Source organism: Peromyscus californicus, unplaced genomic scaffold (genome assembly GCF_007827085.1).
Source record: "Peromyscus californicus insignis strain IS unplaced genomic scaffold, ASM782708v3 Scaffold_7__1_contigs__length_154581171, whole genome shotgun sequence".
Lineage (NCBI taxonomy): Eukaryota > Metazoa > Chordata > Mammalia > Rodentia > Cricetidae > Peromyscus > Peromyscus californicus.
In genome coordinates, this window is record NW_026294595.1 from 132,063,426 (window position 1) to 132,082,878 (window position 19,453).

General features: G+C 50.2%; 2 protein-coding genes across 5 annotated transcripts in view; one reads left to right on the top strand and one right to left on the bottom strand.

Moving 5' to 3' along the window:
• Blcap (BLCAP apoptosis inducing factor) overlaps positions 1 to 18,954 on the bottom strand; it is a 28,197-nt gene extending 9,243 nt beyond the window's left edge. Inside the window, exons 1-2 of the mRNA XM_052726298.1 lie at positions 18,822 to 18,954; positions 1,550 to 10,862 (exon numbers count right to left, since the gene is read on the bottom strand). Of these exons, the coding sequence (XP_052582258.1) occupies positions 10,425 to 10,688 (264 nt within the window). The 5' untranslated portion in view covers positions 10,689 to 10,862; positions 18,822 to 18,954 and the 3' untranslated portion in view covers positions 1,550 to 10,424. The remainder of the gene's footprint in view (positions 1 to 1,549; positions 10,863 to 18,821) is intronic.
• Nnat (neuronatin) lies at positions 12,623 to 15,032 on the top strand. Of its 4 annotated transcripts, none has more exons than XM_052726297.1 (3): positions 12,623 to 12,809; positions 12,993 to 13,080; positions 14,059 to 15,032. In XM_052726297.1, the coding sequence occupies exons 1-3, from the start codon at positions 12,738 to 12,740 to the stop codon at positions 14,283 to 14,285; spliced, it is 387 nt and encodes a 128-aa protein (XP_052582257.1). In that variant the 5' UTR covers positions 12,623 to 12,737; the 3' UTR covers positions 14,286 to 15,032. The 4 variants fall into 4 exon arrangements, with proteins under 4 accessions (XP_052582257.1, XP_052582254.1, XP_052582255.1 ...); XM_052726294.1 differs by lacking the exon at positions 12,993 to 13,080 and adding an exon at positions 13,728 to 13,803 and having other exon boundaries at positions 12,629 to 12,809; XM_052726295.1 differs by lacking the exon at positions 12,993 to 13,080 and adding an exon at positions 13,728 to 13,808 and having other exon boundaries at positions 12,629 to 12,809; positions 14,059 to 14,268.
• Positions 18,955 to 19,453: the final 499 nt, after the last annotated feature.

Genomic DNA, 19,453 nt, shown 5'->3' on the forward strand with positions numbered 1-19,453 from the left:
AGACACACTACCAAGTCCCATAAGGCATGCATGCCCATGCTCAGGCAGCTCAACTGACTTTGACTTCTGTGCAAGTATGGAAGAAATAGTTACAATTCGGTATATGCCATCTAGGAGAGACCAAGCAACTCCAAGCCGTGCCCTCGTCCTCATCCCTGTACTTCTCACCACTCTCCTTGCTTGGCTTCTCCAGGTCTCTTTTCTCCCCTATGAAACAGGCCAGCGGGCTGGCTGCCTCACTGCATGCAGGTGGAGGGGCTGTAGTGATCAGATGAGATAGTGGCCATGACCCCATGACATATATTATGAGGAGCTGAGCCCACACTAAGGCCAGGGAACATTCCCTGAGATCTAGATAGAGTAACCATGACTGCTATGTCATTTGTTCATTCCCTGTCATGATATAATGTCTTTGTGACAAAAAGAATCTATCTGAATCTCCATTTCAGACACTGGAGTTGAGACAGACAATGATTATTCTGCCCCTACCTCGACAGCTGCCTGTTGCTAGGCGCCCAGAGCTACAAAGAGTGATAAGATACGACCCCAGCCACCAGGCAAGAAGAAGCCACAGCTAATTAAGGCTGCAGTTAGGACCCACAGGGCAGATGAAGGCTCCCTGAGAACATGGAGATCAGGTTCCCAGGAAAAAGGAACATGAGTGCAGTTTGCTCCTTCTACCAACACAACTAATCCCCTCACCTCAACACTTAATCCCACTGCTCTGGGGCCCTCTGTGTCTGCCCCCACTTTGCAGGCGGGCTGGCCCAGCCTTCCCCTGTCCTGGTGTGGCCGGGGAGCAGGGGTGCCTTCCTGGTGCTGGAGGACCTGCAGCCCCCTTCTCCCTCCTCACAGCCACATTAGAGGTCGATTGTCCCCCACCTGGGTGACTTCTGCCCTGTCCCCAGAGCTGTGCAGCAAACTCTTTGTTGGCTTTCTGGAACCTATGTGCTTTTGTGGTCTCTTCCAATGGCACCTTCTCAGTCCCCTCAGCAGGATCCAAGTTGTAACTGGACGCCAGTCACAGCTCAGTTTTGGGCTTGATTCCTGTAAATCTGTCTGCACCTTGTGTATATGTCAAGCCACAGATGTCTTTGTCACTCTATTTTCTGAGATGGGACCTTTGGTTGGAGCTCAAAATTTGCCAGACTGACCAGCCAGCAAGCCCCACCGACCCTCTCTAGTCATCTGGTGTGTGCTGCCAATATCTATCTTCGCTTTTTTTTTTTATACAGGGCTGGGGATTGAACTCGGGTCCTATCAACTAAGCTCTGAGGTGGGTTTAGAATAGGGCTCTCTTTGTAGCAAACAACAGATCAACAACCTTGGCTTTAAACAAGCCTTCTCCTCTTGCCCAGTTCTGAGTTTAGCTATTTCTGATTGATGATGACATCTGGAGCTACGTTCTCAAAGAATGTGCCACTTGGACAGAGACCCAGAAGGCTAAGGAAGGTCTGACTGGAAACAATGACAGTGAACACAGAATAGCATTTCAAGGTGAGAAAGCCGTTAGAATTCTGCCAGGAGATTATGTGGAGAGACGACTCACCTACTTTGCCAATGTGGATGGATCCATCTAGTTGGCATCCACTAGTCTGTAGGCATCCAATCCTGCAAGGAAACATCACTCAGGGGCCGAAAGAATGTCAACCCCACCCTCTCCCTCACCTGTACCGACCTACCTGAATGGTCTGCCAAGACATTTCACCACAAGCAGCAGAATCATCTCAGCCAGTTCCTGGCAAGTTCGCCTTCTTGGGACTACAGCTATCTTGATCCCTCCATGTTCCAAATGTGGAGGTGACAAGTCTGGGGTCTCCATTCCCCATCAGCACTGTCACAAGCCCAGGAGCCCCTGAAGATGTGATGTTAGCACTGAAAAGGAACTTGGGATAACCTAGTTCAGCGGCCTCCCTCTGCAGATGGGGGACAGGCCTGGTGAGTGGTGGGTGGTAACTCTGGCAAGTCAGTGGAGAAGCATTCTCACTGGGGGAGATCAGGATGAGGACTTGACCTATCTAATCTCGACTAAAAACAGTACAGGGGTTGGAGCGATGGCTCAGCAGTTAACAGCAGTAGCTGCTTTTGCAGAGGACCTGAGTTCAGTTCCTGACACCCACATGGCAGCTCACAACTGTCTGTAACTCTAGTTCCAGGGGATCCAATGCTGTCTTCTGGCCTCTATGGGCACCAGGCACACACATGGTGCACTTACATACATGAAGGCAAAACACTTATACACATAAAATAAAAATAAACTTTAAAACAAAACACAGAGGAAAAATAAAATGGAACTATGGGTTTTAAGACTCAGGTAATATTTTTTTTTTCTATCCAGGGAAGTGGCACATTGTGTGAAAGGGACGCTACAACCAGAGAGGACAGGCTATGTTTGCTAGTTCTTGTTGGAGATCCCTTGTGTGAAATCTGGACAATTGAGAACCCTAGGTGGTGGAAAAAACTCATCCAAGACTGATCTCTAGGGGATCCTCAAATCTCAAGAACCACAAGGGCATAAGACCCCCCAAACGCCATGCAGACCTGTGGATCAAGGGAGGGTTGTCTTCCTAGACTTAAGCACTATCTGTATCAGTGCTTGGAACGCCCCAGGTAGCCACACCCATCTGGCCAATGGATGGGACTCCTGGTTCCCTTCCATCAGCAGCAGCGTAACACTGATAGTTTCACTTGATTGTGTACTATTTATTGGAGACAAGGTTTCATGTAGCTCATACTGGCCTCTACTTTTTGTTTGTTTGGTTTTTTGAGACAAAGTTTCTCTGTGCAGCCCTGGCTGTCTTGGAACTCGCTCTGTAGACCAGGCTGGCCTCAAACTCAGAGATCCACCTGCCTTTGCCTCCTGAGTGCTGGGATTAGAGTGTGCTGCCACCAGCACACAGCTCTGGCCTCTAACTCTTTCTGCAGCCAAGATTGACCCTGAACTCCTGATCCCTCTACCTCTACCTCCCAAGTGCTAGAATGATAAGTATAAGCCTCCATGCCCAGCTCTTCATTTCATGTCATTTCTCACTTCAGATGTTCATTTCCTATCAGCAAATATTTATTTAGCACCTCCCAGCAATTGTTTCAGAACAGACGAGGTCACTGGCCCAGGGCTAAGCCACTTTGGTTTGGGTGGGTGGGTTGTTCCATGCTTGCTGTCCCAGGTTAACCCTGATTAAATAGTTCAGTCCACTCCGAGCAATCGGGACATGGACCATCGCTTGTCCTTGCTCACTGCCAGCCTTAGTTTTCCTGATGCCATTTCTTTGCTTTTCAGTTTAACACCTTTTCAATATCTACTTCCCTCCCTCACCCTCAACTTTTAATAGGTTTTTATTTCCAGTTTGACTATTTTAAAAAGTTCTCTCCCCCGCTTCCCCCTGAGCAGGTGTGTCCCAGCCCTCGAGTCCCATCAACCTCCTCCATCTTCCCTCACTCCACCTTCGCCGCTCGACACCCCTCCTCTACTCATGACTGGGAGGAGGAGGACAGTAGTTAAGGTAAAGCTCTGGAGGACAAAAGGACAGGGGCAAGTCCCAGGTCTGCTTCTCCTCCTGGGCAATTCACATCTGGAAGCCACTTGTACAGTGGGCACAGCTGTGCCACTCTTGGGTGCTGAGAGGTTTCAGGAGGTCCTGCTGACATGCTCATGCCTTCTGACCGAGAAAAGCACTTGCCAAATAGCAGCCGTATAAAAAAGAGCCGTCCAAAAGGAGGTGCCTCTCCAGCTCTCTCCCTTCAAAGCTGGGAAAACGACCTTGCTCTCTTGGTCCCTTCACTCTCTCATCCTCTGCCGCTATCACTACACTAATCCCAAGAGGGATGGTAAGATCCCCTCAGAGAGGCAGTGGTTTCTTCTTGGTCTTCATGATGGCAGCAGCTGTCACCCTGACACCTTTCTGGACCAACTTTGTTAAGGACAGGTGAGTGTCTCTGGCACCTGGAGAAGGAGCTCAGAGGTGCCAGCCAGACTGTAAGCATGCCATTTTTGTAAAAGGACAAAAGTGAGCTGAGTGCCACAGAGCACCCCTAAGTTAGGAGGGAAGGCTGACAGCAGCAGTATGGACCACGGGTAAAAGGAGTCGGGCTGGATGCTCAGAGACACAGGTGCAACTGAGCAGCCAGAATGACTGGATCCAAATGAAGAGAAGGCTGTGGGCCTGGGAAACACCGAGGGGCCAGAAAGATGGGTTTGCAGACAGGTACAGAAGTGCTGTCAGCTAAGGAGGGCTGAGGAGGTCCAGGCTAGTCTTCCCAATTCCAGTATTAGCCACAACTGCACACCACGTTGTAGGTGGGCACAGATATGAGGGCCATTATGGGAAGAGTTGGGTGTGTGTTAAGCCCCTGTGGGCCACAGTTCTTGTCTGTGCAAAATGGAATCACATAGTATCCACAAAAATGGCTCTTGAGTGTGGAAACAATAGTTCATACTTGACCAGTAAGTGAAAATAAGCAAACCCTTTTGCCACCCACTAAAAGCAGCCCTACAAAGAACCCTGTCTGTCTGTGAGCAGGCGGCCTTACAGAACTGAAGCCTGTGGGCTGCAGAGGCTGGTCTTTCCTGGGCAGAGGGCCCGGAGGAAGGCTAACACCTGGCAGAGGGTTTTCAGAGATGCAGGTATCCAGCAGTGAAGTGGGCCTGAAGAAAGGCAGTTCTGAGCCCGTCACTGGTGATGATGCCCACGATTTCTGAGGAAAGAAGATGGCAAAGGCAAGAGAATGCCAGCCAGCCAGGAACTCAGTGTATGGTCTATCAGAGCTCAGGGATGAAGGGCCAGTGGGCCGCTGTCAATCTGTACGCAGCGAGCAACTTGCCAGGGATGGGCTTGGTTGCAGAACAGGGAGTCTGCACTCTGCACGGCTGCCCGCTCACCGATGTGCCAGGCAGGAGGGACAATAGGAAAAGGACACTTCCAAACACATGGGGTTGAGGGCACAAGGCAGGAGACGAGATTTAATCAGGAATCCACTACCTCCGGCCTGCCAGGCGCTTGCCTCATAGGCTCTCTGCTACAGAAAGGATGCCAAGCTGTGTGCTTTTGGAGGTTCTTCTTAAACGACTAGTCTGGAAAATAATCCTTGTCACTTCAGAGTTGCCAAGAGGAGTCTTGGGAGGTGATTTTCTGCCTTCTAGGAAAGACCAGTCACCTAGTGCCTTTAGGAGTCTAGCATTGACTGACTGAACCACCACCTATTTACCCATAAAGCCACAGACTAACAGGTACTGTGCCAGGCCTGGTCAGGCAGGTTCTGTGACTGGTCAAGTGACAAAGCCTCTAGGATTAAGGGTCATGCAGGACCTCAATGATCCAGCTAAGGCGTGGGAACCAGGGAACCACTGAAATGTTTTGTCTGTTTCCTCCCTCACGGGCCCTTCCACATCTGCCTTGGCTATACATGGATATTCTTGGCACTTCTGCATGCAAAAGTAAAAAAGTTGATTCCTCTAATGCAAAATCCTTTGATTAAATCCTTCACTGCCTTAACAACTTTTAGCCAGCATTTAAAAAAAAAACAAAAACCAAAAAACTAAAGTAACAAGAGTAAAGGTCACCAATGTCTCACAGGAGATGGTTCTGGAAATGGTAAAGACTTCTTCCTTAACTAATAAATAAACGGGGCACCAGGCCTCAAGGAACATGAGCAGTGAAGAACAAGGTCACATGCCAAGTGGTGAGGAATCAAGCCCAGGGCCCTACAATCTTCTGTGTCTTCCTGTCTTTTTTTGGAAGGCTGTCACCACTAGCATGGGACAGGGGAATGGCAGCATGGGCAAGCTGTCCAAGTATGTGCTCTCTACAACTGCCCAGGGCAAGTGAGAGGCCAGAACTACCCAGAGATTTGTCTTTAGGAGGGTCTTGTTCAAGCAGATCCGACAAGGCACCCTCACACATGCCCCTGTACTGGCTGCTCTGAGGAGACAGCCTAGTCAGAGACATGGAGTGCCCTCCCACTGACAGAGGAGTGCCATTGGAGACTACCCTGAGGCTGATGCTAATGGCCTCCACTTTAAGGGGAGGAAACTAAGGCTGGGGGTGGAGGGATGTGGACAGGTGCAAGTAACAAAGGCAAGCATAAGACCCAGGGCTCCTTGACTCCTCCTAGGAGGGTTTTTAGTCTTCTAGTCCACTCCTGGCCCTAGTGTTTGAGTCCCTTTCCTAGATTCCCCAAAGAGACAGGCTGCTATGGACCCTCCAGCTATGTGGCTTGGCCTGACTCAGATGGACAATGCTGATTTCAACACACCCTGTTCACCCAGTACTGCCACGCTGAACTCACCACTGCCACTTGGAAGCCCTTTCTCCTCACTCCCAGTGAGCTACACACCCCTATGGGACGAAGCCCACCTCACATACTGCTTACTGTGATGGCTCCTCGTCAGCTGGCAACTGGAGCTCTCAGGACGGTTTTGGGGCTTGCTAGCAGCAATTCAGCTTTAAAACCCTCCCTTAGTGCCCCCCAACTGTCAGTGTTCTAGGTTAAAATAGACTGACCTTTTTCCCCAGAAGCTTTCTGGGGTCTGTTTCTAAGGCAGCCAGATACTAGTGGTCCTTCATTTTACTTTGCAGTTCAGTCTCTATCTGTTGGCAAGATGCTGGATTAGATGGTGACAAGCAGCATCTCCTGTATTACTTCACTGCTCACACAGTCCCACTTGATCTCCAGGTCTGAAAGCCAGTCCTCCTAGTCTGCATCAGCTCCTTCCTGAGACCCTCAGAACCCTGCCACAGTGCCTAGCCACGGATCTCTAGGATGACTTGACCAGTAAATACTCTCCCCTTTTTCTTTAGTCTGGAGGACACTGTGGCAGTGGAAACTGTCCACTGTGGTCCCAGGGTCTCACCACACGAGACTCTGACAAAAACTGGAGAATAATAAGGCAGGTCTCCTGAGCAGGACTCATGGGCCATGCCCTCCAGGGACTCAGCTGCTAAAGGAACTCTGCCATAGCTCAGCAACAGTATGCATGACAGCTGAATGATGGATGGGCTGTAGACAAGATCTCAGCACAGAGAAGGAAGAAATGAAGTTCCCTGCCCCAAGTAGAGTCTGGGCACACATGGCACACTGATCAAGGCACATGCAGGCAGCTCTCAAGTACTCTGTCGCCAACTCAGTCCAGCCACCTTCCTCGGCTGGGCTCTCCCATCAGCCAAGGATTCGAACAGAAAAGACTCCCAGATCACCAGGGCTGGGAGAACTGTGTTTGTTCCAAAGACCACATTTTTCTGATCAGGAACTGACAGCGGAAGCGGGACACCTTCTCAAAGAGTCCCAGTGGCAACAGAAGTGCAGTGTGAGGCCCTCGAAGGCCTGGGGGCCTTCTGCACAGGAAGTGTCTTCTTTTTGCTTTCCTGGAAGATAGTTCAGGAAGAGGGATAGCATCCTAGGAGATGTAGGGAACCCTGTGGGCAGACAGAACCCCCAGGTGGCAAGCACCCTGAGAAGGATGGGCTATCAGCACCCTACTGAAAGGACCACAAATCTCTTGGAGGGAAGCCTATATGTGACTCTTGAGCACATGATCTAAGACAGAAAGCTGCTTTCCAACGGAGAGCAAAATAAGCAATGATCTTGGCTTCATTTCTGATCCAGGTGCCTCCACAGGAGAGGGACACAAAAGCCTCTGTCTGTCTGTTTTGTTTTGGGAATCTGCAGTTGTCTGTTTTGCTAAGTCTCCCCACTAGGCTAGAATCATGAGGTCCTGGAGTGTCAGGCCTGCTTGTCCTCAAATCCCCAGCAAGCCTTGTACAGGGTCTCTGTGCTTGTTGAACAAACTGGCCTTTCCCTACGCCCAGCTCCTCAGCTTGTCGAGCTCTGCAGAACTCCAAACAGCTACACATAGTAAAGACCTCAAGAGATCAGAGCAACACCGAAGCAGACAGACATCCCAAGAACGATCACTGCCAATTTTCAAAGAAAACCCTTCTAAAACAGACACATCTTTGGTCATTTTATTTTGTTTTGTATTAGATAGGTTCTCACTCTGTAGCCTAGGTTGGCAATCCTCCTGCCTCAGCTTCCTAAGTGCTAGGATTATAGGTGTGAACCACTACACCTGGCTCTTTGGAAAGTTATAATCAAGAAGAGGAAAGCATGGGCCAGCAATATCAGGAATGCAAAAACAAACAAACAAACAAACAAACAAACAAACAAAGGCAGGAGAGCAGAGGTAAATCCAGTTTTCCCACTGGATAATAAAGGAAAAGTCTAGGTAGGTCACCGTGCACTTCCCTAACATCACCAAATCATCCTCAAACATTATCTTAGCAACCCTCACAACAGCTCCCATTTCTCAGGCAGTGCTCCTAGTCTGCTTTTTGAGAGGGAGGAGACTTGGAGGTGATGCCCAGCACAGGGTCGTGACATGCTGCCACAACTGAGTGTCCCAGGTCACAGCCACAGTTAACACATGTCTACAGCAGAGGACTGTATCCCCTCATGCTTCTAGCTATCACCTAAGATATGCTGGGTGGATGGCAAGCCTTATTTATTTTTCCAGTTGAAATGCCATGAGGGGTTTCACTTATTTTTACTTCAAAAGCAGCACCATACAAATCCTTGATTAGAGCCCCAGCTGTCTTAAGTTGTTTATCAAGGGATCCATTACTAAAGTCTTCTATGAAGCAAACAGTTTCAGGCGGGAAGCCATGGGAGCTGAGAAGTGCAAATGTCTCATCTCTGAAAACTTTCAGACTCCCTCCTGTTCACCGCCTTGATTGCCCCTTGCCCCTCCCCCAACACCACCATCTGCTCTCCACAGAACAGATCAAATTCTCTAGCTAAGGTGCTCTGGCGCCAAGGACTCAGCCGAGTATTTTACCCTGCCCCCCACCAACTCAGAAATCCAACACCATGACCCAAATGGACTGTAGCCACATAAAATCACGAAGTAAAGTTTATAAAGCTTTATTAAACATTTCAAACAGCTGTAGAACGAAGACACCAGGAAAAAAAAAAAAGCTTTACAACAGCAGTCCAAGTGTTTCCCAAGTGTGGCCTCGAAGTCCCACTCCCCAGATGCTTGCTTCCAGTTCTGTGCCTGGCCCATCACCCTCACTCGTACACAAGAGGACATTTCTGACTGGAAGAACAACCATGCTGATCCCCAGTGGGCTGGGGCCAGGAGAAAGTCTCATTTGCCAACACTTGTTACTGAAGCGCAGAGAAAACAGAACAAGTACCAAGTCACCAAGTCTTCCTGTGTATTCTTCATAGTGTACAGTCTACGTGCACAAACGAAGGAGCTCCTGGCGGGAGGATGACGGCCACTGCTCCCCGGGTCTTGTCTGAACCACCGTGGAGTCCACTGTGCTGGTCACTCTGCAATCCCCATGCTAAATAAAAACTGCAGTGGACCTACTACAGCTAGCTACTACTACTAAACCTCAAAACCAGAACACATTCAGTAAAGCTTCTTCACAAGGAATATACACATGTATTTGAACGTATACACACACACACACACACACACACACACATTCTCACACGCATGCGTGCACACATACAGAGCACATCAAAAAATACCCAAACACCTATCAAGGGAATCATGGCTGCTATGAAACACATAATACTTTCCTGTTCACTCAGCTGGGGACCACTGGGTCTACAAGAACACTGCACACCTCTCTCCTGAAAAGCATGCACTGGAGCCCAGAGGTGGCTCCCTTAGGACGGCTGAGAGAGGCAGGAGGAAGAGCAAAAGGAGAGAGGCTGGGCTGGAAAGCCAGAGCCCAGACACCCAAGCCAAAGAACAATGTCTCTCCATTGCTTCTCTCTTAAAAATGAGGCAGAGAAAATACTGGAGGTTTGTGGACAACAAGCAATTGAGACATGATTCCGTCTCACCTGCTCGACAGGGAAAGGAGGGTGAAAAAGCGAGGCTCTCGGGCATCAGCAATCTCTTCAAATTTGAGATAAGTGCAAAAACAAGCCCTGTCTTGGACAGGTGTTCCCCCAAAAGGAAAGGGGTGGGAAAGAACCAAGGGGAAACCAGGGAAAGGGACTGAAGAGGGAGGAGGAAGATCCTGATGAGGAAGATCCTGATGAGGAAGGGTCATGGAGGTGACAATGAAACTAGCATTGTCTCTGCCCAGGTCATACCAAGGGCGGTTGACCAGGATGGGTGTAGACTCCCCACAACGATGAGCAAGGGGGTGGGCCAGTCCATCATCCGGGACCCAGATGGTGACAGAACACACAACCATAAGACCACCCACGACTACAAGACGCTACAACAGAAGCACTGGTCAGTGCCATTATTCACATTGTAAGGATAAAACATCACAGGCCAAAAGGCTCCATCAGGAATGTGGCACCCGCAGGGTTGCGGGATTTGAAACTCCAAATGCTTTATGACCTATGTCAATACCTCCCCTCCCGTCTTCTGCTTCCTTGGAAAGCTATTTCGGCAGCTGTTAGGTGCCCACAACACCAGGATCATGGGCGGATTCCGGAAGTGAGGAATCGGAGCAGTGGTACAGGAAACAATTTCCCCAGCAGCTATAGCAGATAAGGAAGAGGGCTGCCAGGAAAACCAAGGCACATATTGTGCAAGGTTTCCGTTCCAGAAGGAAGCTGAGCAGGTAGAAGCCCATGAACATGGAGTGGCTGAACCACAGAGCGGGGTTGAGGGGCTTGGGGATGAGGAGGACGGGCAGCAGCCACTGGAGGCAATACATGATCTCTGCCGGGCAGGGCCTTCACCAAGGCTGCCAGGCACCGCTGCAGGAACCGACCTAATGGGAGCCAGCAGGCACAGGTGGCTGCCCTCCGTTCTCTTCGACTCTCTCTCCAGGAGCTGAGCCGCTGTGCTCTCTGGCTGTCAGCCTGGGATCACCAAGGCAGCAAGGATCCTGAAGAGAAAAGTCAACACAACAAACAAAGAACAGACAGACAGACAGACAAAAAACAAAAACAAAAAAACAAACAAAAAAAAACAGGAACAAAATGTATACTTATTTGGGAAAATGGATCATGGTTAACAACAGCAAATGTGAATGCCCTTTCCTCCCCACCCACCCATGAATGTCTACTTCTATCCAAATTACTAGTTTAAGATAGCCTCCTGGGGTGTGTCTTCCCTGGGCTTCTACTGGAGGCTCCCAGGAGGGCACGGTCCCCACAGTGGACTGGCTTTGCCTGGGCCCTGCCCAGCAGAGATCATGTATCGCCTCCTGGGGCTGCGGCCCGTCCTCAAAGGTCCCAGACCTCACAATACCGCCCTGTGGTTGCCACAGGACACCATGGACTGAGTGTTGTGCCCCCGTGTGGTAAGAAATGGTTCTGTATCTAGTCTCACATCTGCAGTTCCAGAGAGAATGTTAAGTTACAGCAGTTATCTGTGAACTGCTAACCTGGAGATGCCAGACAGTAGATCCTCAGATCCTGGCAAGATATGGGAAGACACAGTAGAGTGGCCCCAAATATTTTAAGATGGCAGCCTGGGCCATGCTTGCTTTTTTCAAATAGCCCAGTATCATTCATCCCAAACCAGCCAACTTCTTTGAAAGTCAAAGTTAAAAAAAAAAAAAAAACCACCAAAAACCCAAAAAACAAACAAACAAAAAAAACAACACTTGGAACACTGAACCTTCATCTGCTACTGACATTGAACAGAACCGGGTCTCTCTATAAGTTTTTAATCAAAATTAATATCCTGTCCACATAGGGGCAAATACATTTGGCCTCTGTGCCAAGTAGCTTGGTGGCAATTTGGTCTTTCCACCCGAGCCGCGCTCCACTAGAGATCTGTAAGATCACACTAAGCGAGGGACACTCGCTTTACTTTGAAACTAGGCGACAGTAGCCACATTAAGACATAACCCTTGGCGGCTATAGCAAAGCCCTGTTCTGGGCTCCAGTCGCGAAGCAAACTGGTACAAAGAACCACCGTGGCTTAGGCAGACCTACTAGAGACTGGGGGAGGGGAGCACAAGGCAGACATTGATATCATCTGTCCCACAGAAAACTAGTCCCAAATACATCTGGACCACTTCTTCATAAATCTTGCTCCTTTGGCGCACACAAAGGGCATCAATCCTTCCTACATCCCTCCCAGAGTAGATACAATCGCTTTAGCTACTAAGAGCAGAGCGCTGTTCCAGCTTGGGACCGTAGCCACCACCGCCTGCTGGGCAGAGTGGGGGGGGAAGCAACAGCTAGGAAAGAGTACAAGATCAAGGACTCTCACAAAACAGCTGGCATGAGTTTAAAACTCACTGAATATTAGGAGTACCGAGAAAGGGGTATACTTTTTGCCGAGATAGATAGCCATCCGTAATTTCGGTTTCCCAACCGCATAGGAGGTATATTTTGGCGCGGCACTGGTTACGCGGCTCGAATTTGCAGACCTGGGTGTGTCATACCAAAAGGCTTGCACCCCGACCCTCACCCTACACTCTAGAGCCACGACTCCCCTCCATTTTACACCGAATTTCAAAAGCAGGCAGAGCAGAATCTTCTGGAAGGGTGTTACGAGCGGACTCGGGAGGTGGGGGTCGGTGTGGAAAGAACAGACGGATTTTTTTTTCCTCTCCTGGCGAATGAGGAGCGCCCCCCCGCCACCCCTCCTCATCAACAGCCCCCCCCAAGTGCGCATGCGCACTTAGGTGGCAGGAGGGTACTTAAGGCACGGCCACCGGGGCTGCGGCAGTGCGCCCAACAGCGGACTCCGAGACCCGCAGACCTCGGCGAACCCTCGCTCGACTCGACCACCCACTCTCGGAACCATGGCCGCAGTGGCAGCAGCTTCGGCAGAACTGCTCATCATTGGCTGGTACATCTTCCGCGTGCTGCTGCAGGTGAGTATATGCCCGGGCTTTGGGTGGGAGAGGGCCCCTGAAGCGCGCCCCGGACCCCTAACCCCCGTCGCGATTGCCGCCTTCCCAACCCATCCTATCCCAATTGCCGCGATTCCTGCCTACCAAAGTGCCGCGGTGGTACTATTTGTCCCTGCCCGTTCCCGTGCCCACATCCTCGCACAGACCCTGTCCCCAGTGCGCCCGCGCCCGGCCGGGAACAAAGACTCAGGGGTGCGGCGGTCGCCCGCTGCGGACGATCCCGACCAACGCGGTAAGAAACACCCGCTACACTCGACCCCAGGAGGGAGGCGGGGCACTTGCGTGCTGTAAGACTTTACAGTTCGCACAAGGAAAATTTTTGCCTTAAAAAATTGCGCATTGCGGGAAATTTTCTTTAAAAAAATACACTATATACACATACACTTGTGGGGTGGGATGAAAAATAAGTCAGAAAATGCTACTTTTCAGGAAAAAAAAAACACCCAACAAAAAGAATCTCAATAAATCAGGAAAAAAAGGTAAAGAGGAGGAAATAGACAAAACGTGCATTGCAGGAAAAATAAACCAGACAAAGGCACTTGGAAGGAAAAAAATTCATTTAGATAAAGAGCATTGGAAGAGAGACAAAGGGACAGAAAAAAAGAACTGGATACACGCATTGAATAAAACAATTAGAGGAAAATGCCCTTCGCAGGAAAAAATAGAAAAGGAAAGAGAGCTTCCAAAAAAAAAAAAAAAAAAAAAAAAAAAAGGCAAATCATTTTATGGAAAAAGAGCGCGCGCAAAAGTGCTTTTCTTAAAGCCAAATTGGAAGGAGGCGCTTTGTGCATAAAACCATCTACCCCGAGAGCTCCCTTTGCAGGAAGAGTTCCCTGCTAAAGGAATCCTTTGCCAAAGGAATCGCATATTTCCTTCAAGGTGTTCCTGGAATGCTGCATTTACTGGGTAGGATTCGCTTTTCGAAATCCTCCAGGGACACAGCCCATTGCGAGAAGTGAGGTATACCTAAGTTGTGGGTCCAATCAGCTTGCAGCCATGCAGCTCTCAGCACAGTTGGAAAAGCTCCAGCTGCCCTGACTCGTGGACAAGCTGGGCCACGCCCGTCACTCCAGGCTACACTGGACAGACGGGCGGGGCCGGGGGCGGGGCTGGGCGGGCACACAGCAGGATCAGCAAGCAGCAGTAGCAGCAGTACTACACTGAGTCATGGGTGCTTCTCTAAGGGTGGGTCCTGGATCTCTCACCGCAGGTGTTCAGGTACTCCCTGCAGAAGCTGGCGCACACGGTGTCCCGGACCGGGCGGCAGGTGATGGGGGAGCGCAGGCGAGCCCCCAACTGAGGCCCCAAATCCCAGCCCTGGGCGGCCGTGTCATCAGGTGCTCCTGTGCTTCTCGACCCGCACGGGAGCCAGTGCCGCGCAGGAATGGGGGGTCTCCTGTGCTCCCTCGTCAACGGAGCACCTGCCAAGGTCAGTGAGGGGCCGGTAGGCCCCCGGAGAAGCAGCACCGACAATGATGAAAATATCAGTTCCCTTCCCAGCCCCTTTGCCCCCCGTCCTACTACTGGCGGGTGGGAGAGGAGGGGGAAGAGGGAAGCAAACCCTCGAGATCTGGGCGTAGGCACCACATTCTGATCTGGACTAAGTCGGAACAGCACCATCTCAGCCACAGAAGAGATCTGACCACAGAGATCCAACACCCCACCAACCAGCAGAATGGACATTCTGACATCACCAGCTGAAGCCCTGAATCTCGGTGCAGAAGAGAAAACATCAACTGCGTGCCCCATGGCGGGACTGGAGGGCGTGGACGAGGGAGGAAGAGGGTTCAGACATTCAGAGGGGCCCTCTCACTGTCCCTTGCCTATGGCACGCACATTTCTGCCTTGCTCCCTCATTCCCCTTCCTTCCAAACACCTCCCCAAAATGTGTCACTTGATTCGGACCCATTTAAACAGTAACTGAATCCCACCTTCACCAAAACGCCTTCTCCGACCCCCGGGCCTTCACTGATCTTGCTATCCCTGATCTCACGCAGCAGTTGTGATTAATATTGTGGTAGTCGCTAATTGTACTGGTTTAAGTGTGCATTAGTTGTGTCTCCCCAGCTAGACTGTAAGCTCCTGGAGATCAGGGACCACCCTCCCCCAAAAATAAAAAATGGACTTCTCCTGTCTTGTACAGTCCTAGGACCGTGCAGGGCAGTGGGGGTACACCAAAAAGTTCCTTTGTGGCTTCTTTTGCGACATCGTCACATGTCTCTAAAGCTGGGCAATGTACCCATTGGGAAGGGGCACACCACTTGGGAAAGGGGGGAGGGGGACAAGAAGACAAGAATGAACGAAGACTCTCATGCATACCTGCCTCATTTCAATACCGTCCTGAGATAAAGGACTATTTCTCATTCCCAATCAAAAAAGTGTTACTCATTTGTCCCAGAATAAGGGACATTTCCCCTTCCCCAGGATGATGGTTGCATTTGCTTGGTGGTCCTGAGATAAGGCACCATGGCAGGTTATTAATTTAGGAAAGATGAGAAAGTAAATGGGAATGGCCCTCTAAATGAGAGCTGATTTGAGAATATAAAGCTATACCTGAGAACTCCACCCAGGAGCCTCAAGAAATAATTGCTAGGTAGGAAGAGGGGGGCTTGGACAGAGATGTGGCTTGGCAACTCCTCCACCCAACTCAATGCTCCAGGCCCCAGGATCACCCCAAGGTCATCTTGCCTGGCTTTTCCAACCCTCCAGCTGGATCCCCACCCCCCAATTTTCTCGGTATATCTTTAACGGCCTTATCAGGTCACTAGCCTGCACTTTCCCCTCCCATTGATTGCACCAGGGAGGGTGGGCTGGCCGATTAGTTCTCCTCCTTAGTTAGCCATGGCTCTGCTCCCAAGTGTCAGCTGACTGCCTTACTAACTAGTCCTGCCACCTGTCAAGCTGCAGCTTGATTTTATTCATCCCTTGATTTTATTCATCACTGCACACCTGATCCTATGCTAATACTAAGGGAATACGTTGGAAGGCTATCAACCTCTCCTGCTACTTCCTTAAATCCCTTAGTCATGGTTGTCACATCACAAATACTCAGGCACACAAAGCACCTTGACCCCCTTGAACCTTGATCATGTCTCTATCCCGAGAAAGCCTGATGTTCAAGCCAATCATTGGCACTTTTGAAGATACTTGTAATTTCATTCAGCACCAGGGAATTATAGGGGCAAGTAGTGTAGAACTTGGTGTGGCCTTGGCTTTACCATCAAATCAGCTTAGGCTACCCAGCCAGGTTGCTTTTTGTTCCCTACCAAGATCCAGATGAACCCATGCACATCAGAGGCAGTCGGAATCCACAGGATTTGGATGTGGCATGCATTCTAAGACTCCATCTTCCTCAGCAGGGTGAATACAACTACTGTCAAGGTTTGAAGTTAGGTCAAGTCCTTTGCCTCAGGGTTACTCATCTGCAGTCAGTGCCTACCTCCTTATTGATTGGAAATTTCTGTGGTTTGCCCTACTAAACCCATTGAGCCAGGAGTACATATTAACACAGGTTCCCAATGAAGGCTGACTCTCCCCTTGGAGACTTGGAGAGGGGGCGGGGGGAACTGTCACTCTACTATTCCATGTGTTCTAATCTCAGCCCAAGTTGGATGCCAGCTGAGTTCACAAAGGCAGGCCAAAGCAGGGAGAAAGAAGTCTGGCTACTCTGGATATAGCACATTTTGTCCCCTCATCCCCAAGCCAGGAGGTAATCCCAGGGCTTTCCAGATGATCTTGGCAAAACTTTTTTCCTCCATCTACCCTCCAGCGGTGCTGAGTGTGGTGTAGTTTGGTGGACTTTCAGGCAAGGGTTGCTCTGGTGGCCTTTAGATGGGAAATGTCCACTATCCACTTTTTTCTCCCACCCCACACCCTGCTGTCCTGACAGCAAACTAAACCCACCAGAGAAGACAGAAGGAACGTGTTCATGCCCCATCCTTGTGTTATATCTGCAAGCCTGATCCAAATTTACCTTATTTATAAAATGTTTCCACAAGCTATATACTATTAAAACATTTTATTCTCACATAAAACAATGGGGTGTGTTTTTTTATTGCAAAGCCCTTAGTACACAGAGCTACACATCCCTTTTTCGTAAAGAGGTTGCCACCTCCAAGCAGGGGCAAAGGCAGAGTGGATGAATTGTGAGGGAAGTGGAACAGCTTTATGGGAATCTAGCAACATATGAAGGTTCCAGGGACTCATAACAAAGAAGGTTATTTTTTGGACTGACAGTTCAAGTTCAGTAGGGTAGAGATCACTAAGTACCCAAACTTTTAGAGATGTGGGTTCTAGGTGACTCTTACCTCTATCTGTATCGTAACTGAGTTGTGATTGAAAGAAGGGATTCATTTGAGGGACAGAACAGGGATTAAGCTTTTTGGCTTGGGTTACGGGGCCAGCCAAAGATAGCCTAATTACACTGAGGCTTTGAGGGAAGCCGGCTAGCTGTTGGTCACTTCCTAGATATCTACTTTCAAACTTGGATCTCTTTAAGGAGCCAACACTCCAAAGGGAGAGTCTCAGCTGGCAGTTAATCTCCCCCAGGAGATTTAAATGTGTAAATGTGTACACATACATAATACTAGTCTATCAAAGTCTCTTACTCCAGGTGACCAATGACTTCTTCCACATGCCAATGAGACACGTTTGCCAAAATCTTCTCTGGAAATGATCCTGTTCCCCTTCCACAGGGATCATACCGTGGCAGGATACCGATTCCTGACCATTCCCAGGGCAGAGCCGGACAGAGAGGAAGGCAATACTACATGGCTCTTGGTAGAACAGACGGTGACAAGCTTGCAATGGAATGTGTGTGTTTCAAAGATAGAGAACAAGAACAGAGGGCAGCCTAACTCTGATTCCCCTTAGGAACAACAGATAAGAAGTTAAACTGTTTTGGCAGCAACTTGAAGATGCCCATTTTCAGATACAGAACTGATCTAGTCCCTGGAAACGGACCAAGGTTCCAGAAACCCAATCTTTGAACAGGAATTCTTGACATTAATGAATCGTGATTTAAAAGAAACAAGTAAGCTCGCTCTAACACTCGACATGAACACATAAAATGGAACTTTTTTGGGTCCTGGCTTTGGTGTTGAAGTCCAGAAGGCTGACAGGATGGTTGGACCATGTCAGGCAGGGCAGAGAAGCCGTCCCCAATACATCAGTTCCCTGAAAGGGACAAAAGAGGATCCGAACATATAAACAGAAAGAACCTATAAACCAGAACAGGTCCCAGTTTCCCAACTAAAAAGGGACATGAGACCTAGAAGGAAACTAAAGGTGGTTTGGAAGGAGGAAGGAAAAATCAATTGTCCCCATCCCCCATTCTTCCTTTCCAGGCCAAGGCGAGTGTGACAGGCATTCCATTCCTTCTGCTGCCCTTGAGGGCCACTCCCCACACACCGGAGGAGAGGGAACGGGTGTCCAGAATCGATGAAAAGTTGGTGGGAGAAGGACCCGAGACCTGAAGCAGATGGTCACCCTATTACTCCAGACACCAAAGAGAGGGTTCGGGGCCTGGTTCTCCCTTTTCCCCATACTTCTTCGGATGGAGAGAGAAAGAAAAAAAAAAAAGAAAAAACAGAGACTGAAGTGGCGAGGAAAAAAGTGGCGGCTTCTTAGAAGCTGAGCCCCTTGCCAAGGGCCGGAGCAGAGGAGGTGGTGGTCGCACCCCGCGCTCCCAGCCCCATCCCGGGAGCTCGCTGACCTTGGAGGCCAGAGTGATGGCCAGGAATCCCCGAGCCCCCCACCGGGACGGGAAGGGGACCCCGCGCCCCCCAGGCCCAGGTTGGGGCAAAGCGGGGCGGTCGCCTGACGCCAGACAAGGGTGCGCCCGCCCCCGGCCGCGCGGAAGGAAAGCCCCGGCGAGAGGCCAAGCGGCGCCTAAGGTGACCCTGGAGGGCCAACATGGCGCCGCGGCCGCGCCGAGGACCTCTCACCCCGCCCAGGCGGGCGACGCCACGATACCTGCGAGCCCCTCCATGGTGCTGCCGCCGCTGTCGCCGTCGCTGCCGCAGCCTTCCTCCACCTTAGCTCGCCACCGACGCCGCAGAAGCTGGGGAGACGCCCCCTTCGTCTTCTAGTCGAGCGGCCCAAGGACCCCCGTCCGGAGTCGGGCTGTCCGCCGCAGACGCCTGACACACAAGCCCAAAGTGGGGCTACTCTAGGGCACTCTTCCTCTAGTATCCGCCACGAAAGATAGTTTATAAACTTTATATGGACTTGAATAAAATTGCGGGGCTCTGAGGTCTTCAAGCCCGAGGAATTTTTAGTCAGGCGCAGCTTGGGCAGCTCCGAACCTCTGGTCTATGGTCCCCCTTATGCATATGCAAGCAGATTGTGATCCTTACTCTTTAAGAGTCGGGCGGGCCCGCGTCGTTTAGTTGCGCTGATTCCTAAGTTCTTGTAGCTTGTTGTTTGTGTATTCCGGGAAGACTTCTCGTGGCTCAGATTTGGCCCTTTCAACCATGGGCAAAGACCCAGGCTCAGAACGTGCTTCCTTCTGAGTGATGAAATGGCTTGCCCCAGGCTTGTTAAAGTTTGGATGAGTCAGTGTGTTCACTTACTAGCTAATTAGGCACGTTCCTGGGCGCATACTA

What these genes read in the sequence shown, in the direction of transcription:
- Nnat (XM_052726297.1), top strand. Translation starts at nt 12,738, where the DNA reads ATGGCCGCAGTGGCAGCAGCTTCGGCAGAACTGCTCATCATTGGCTGG. An exon ending in TCTTCCGCGTGCTGCTGCAG is followed by an intron (nt 12,810 to 12,992) that starts GTGAGTATATGC and finishes ATCCTCGCACAG; the next exon opens with ACCCTGTCCCCAGTGCGCCC. An exon ending in GGACGATCCCGACCAACGCG is followed by an intron (nt 13,081 to 14,058) that starts GTAAGAAACACC and finishes CTCTCACCGCAG; the next exon opens with GTGTTCAGGTACTCCCTGCA.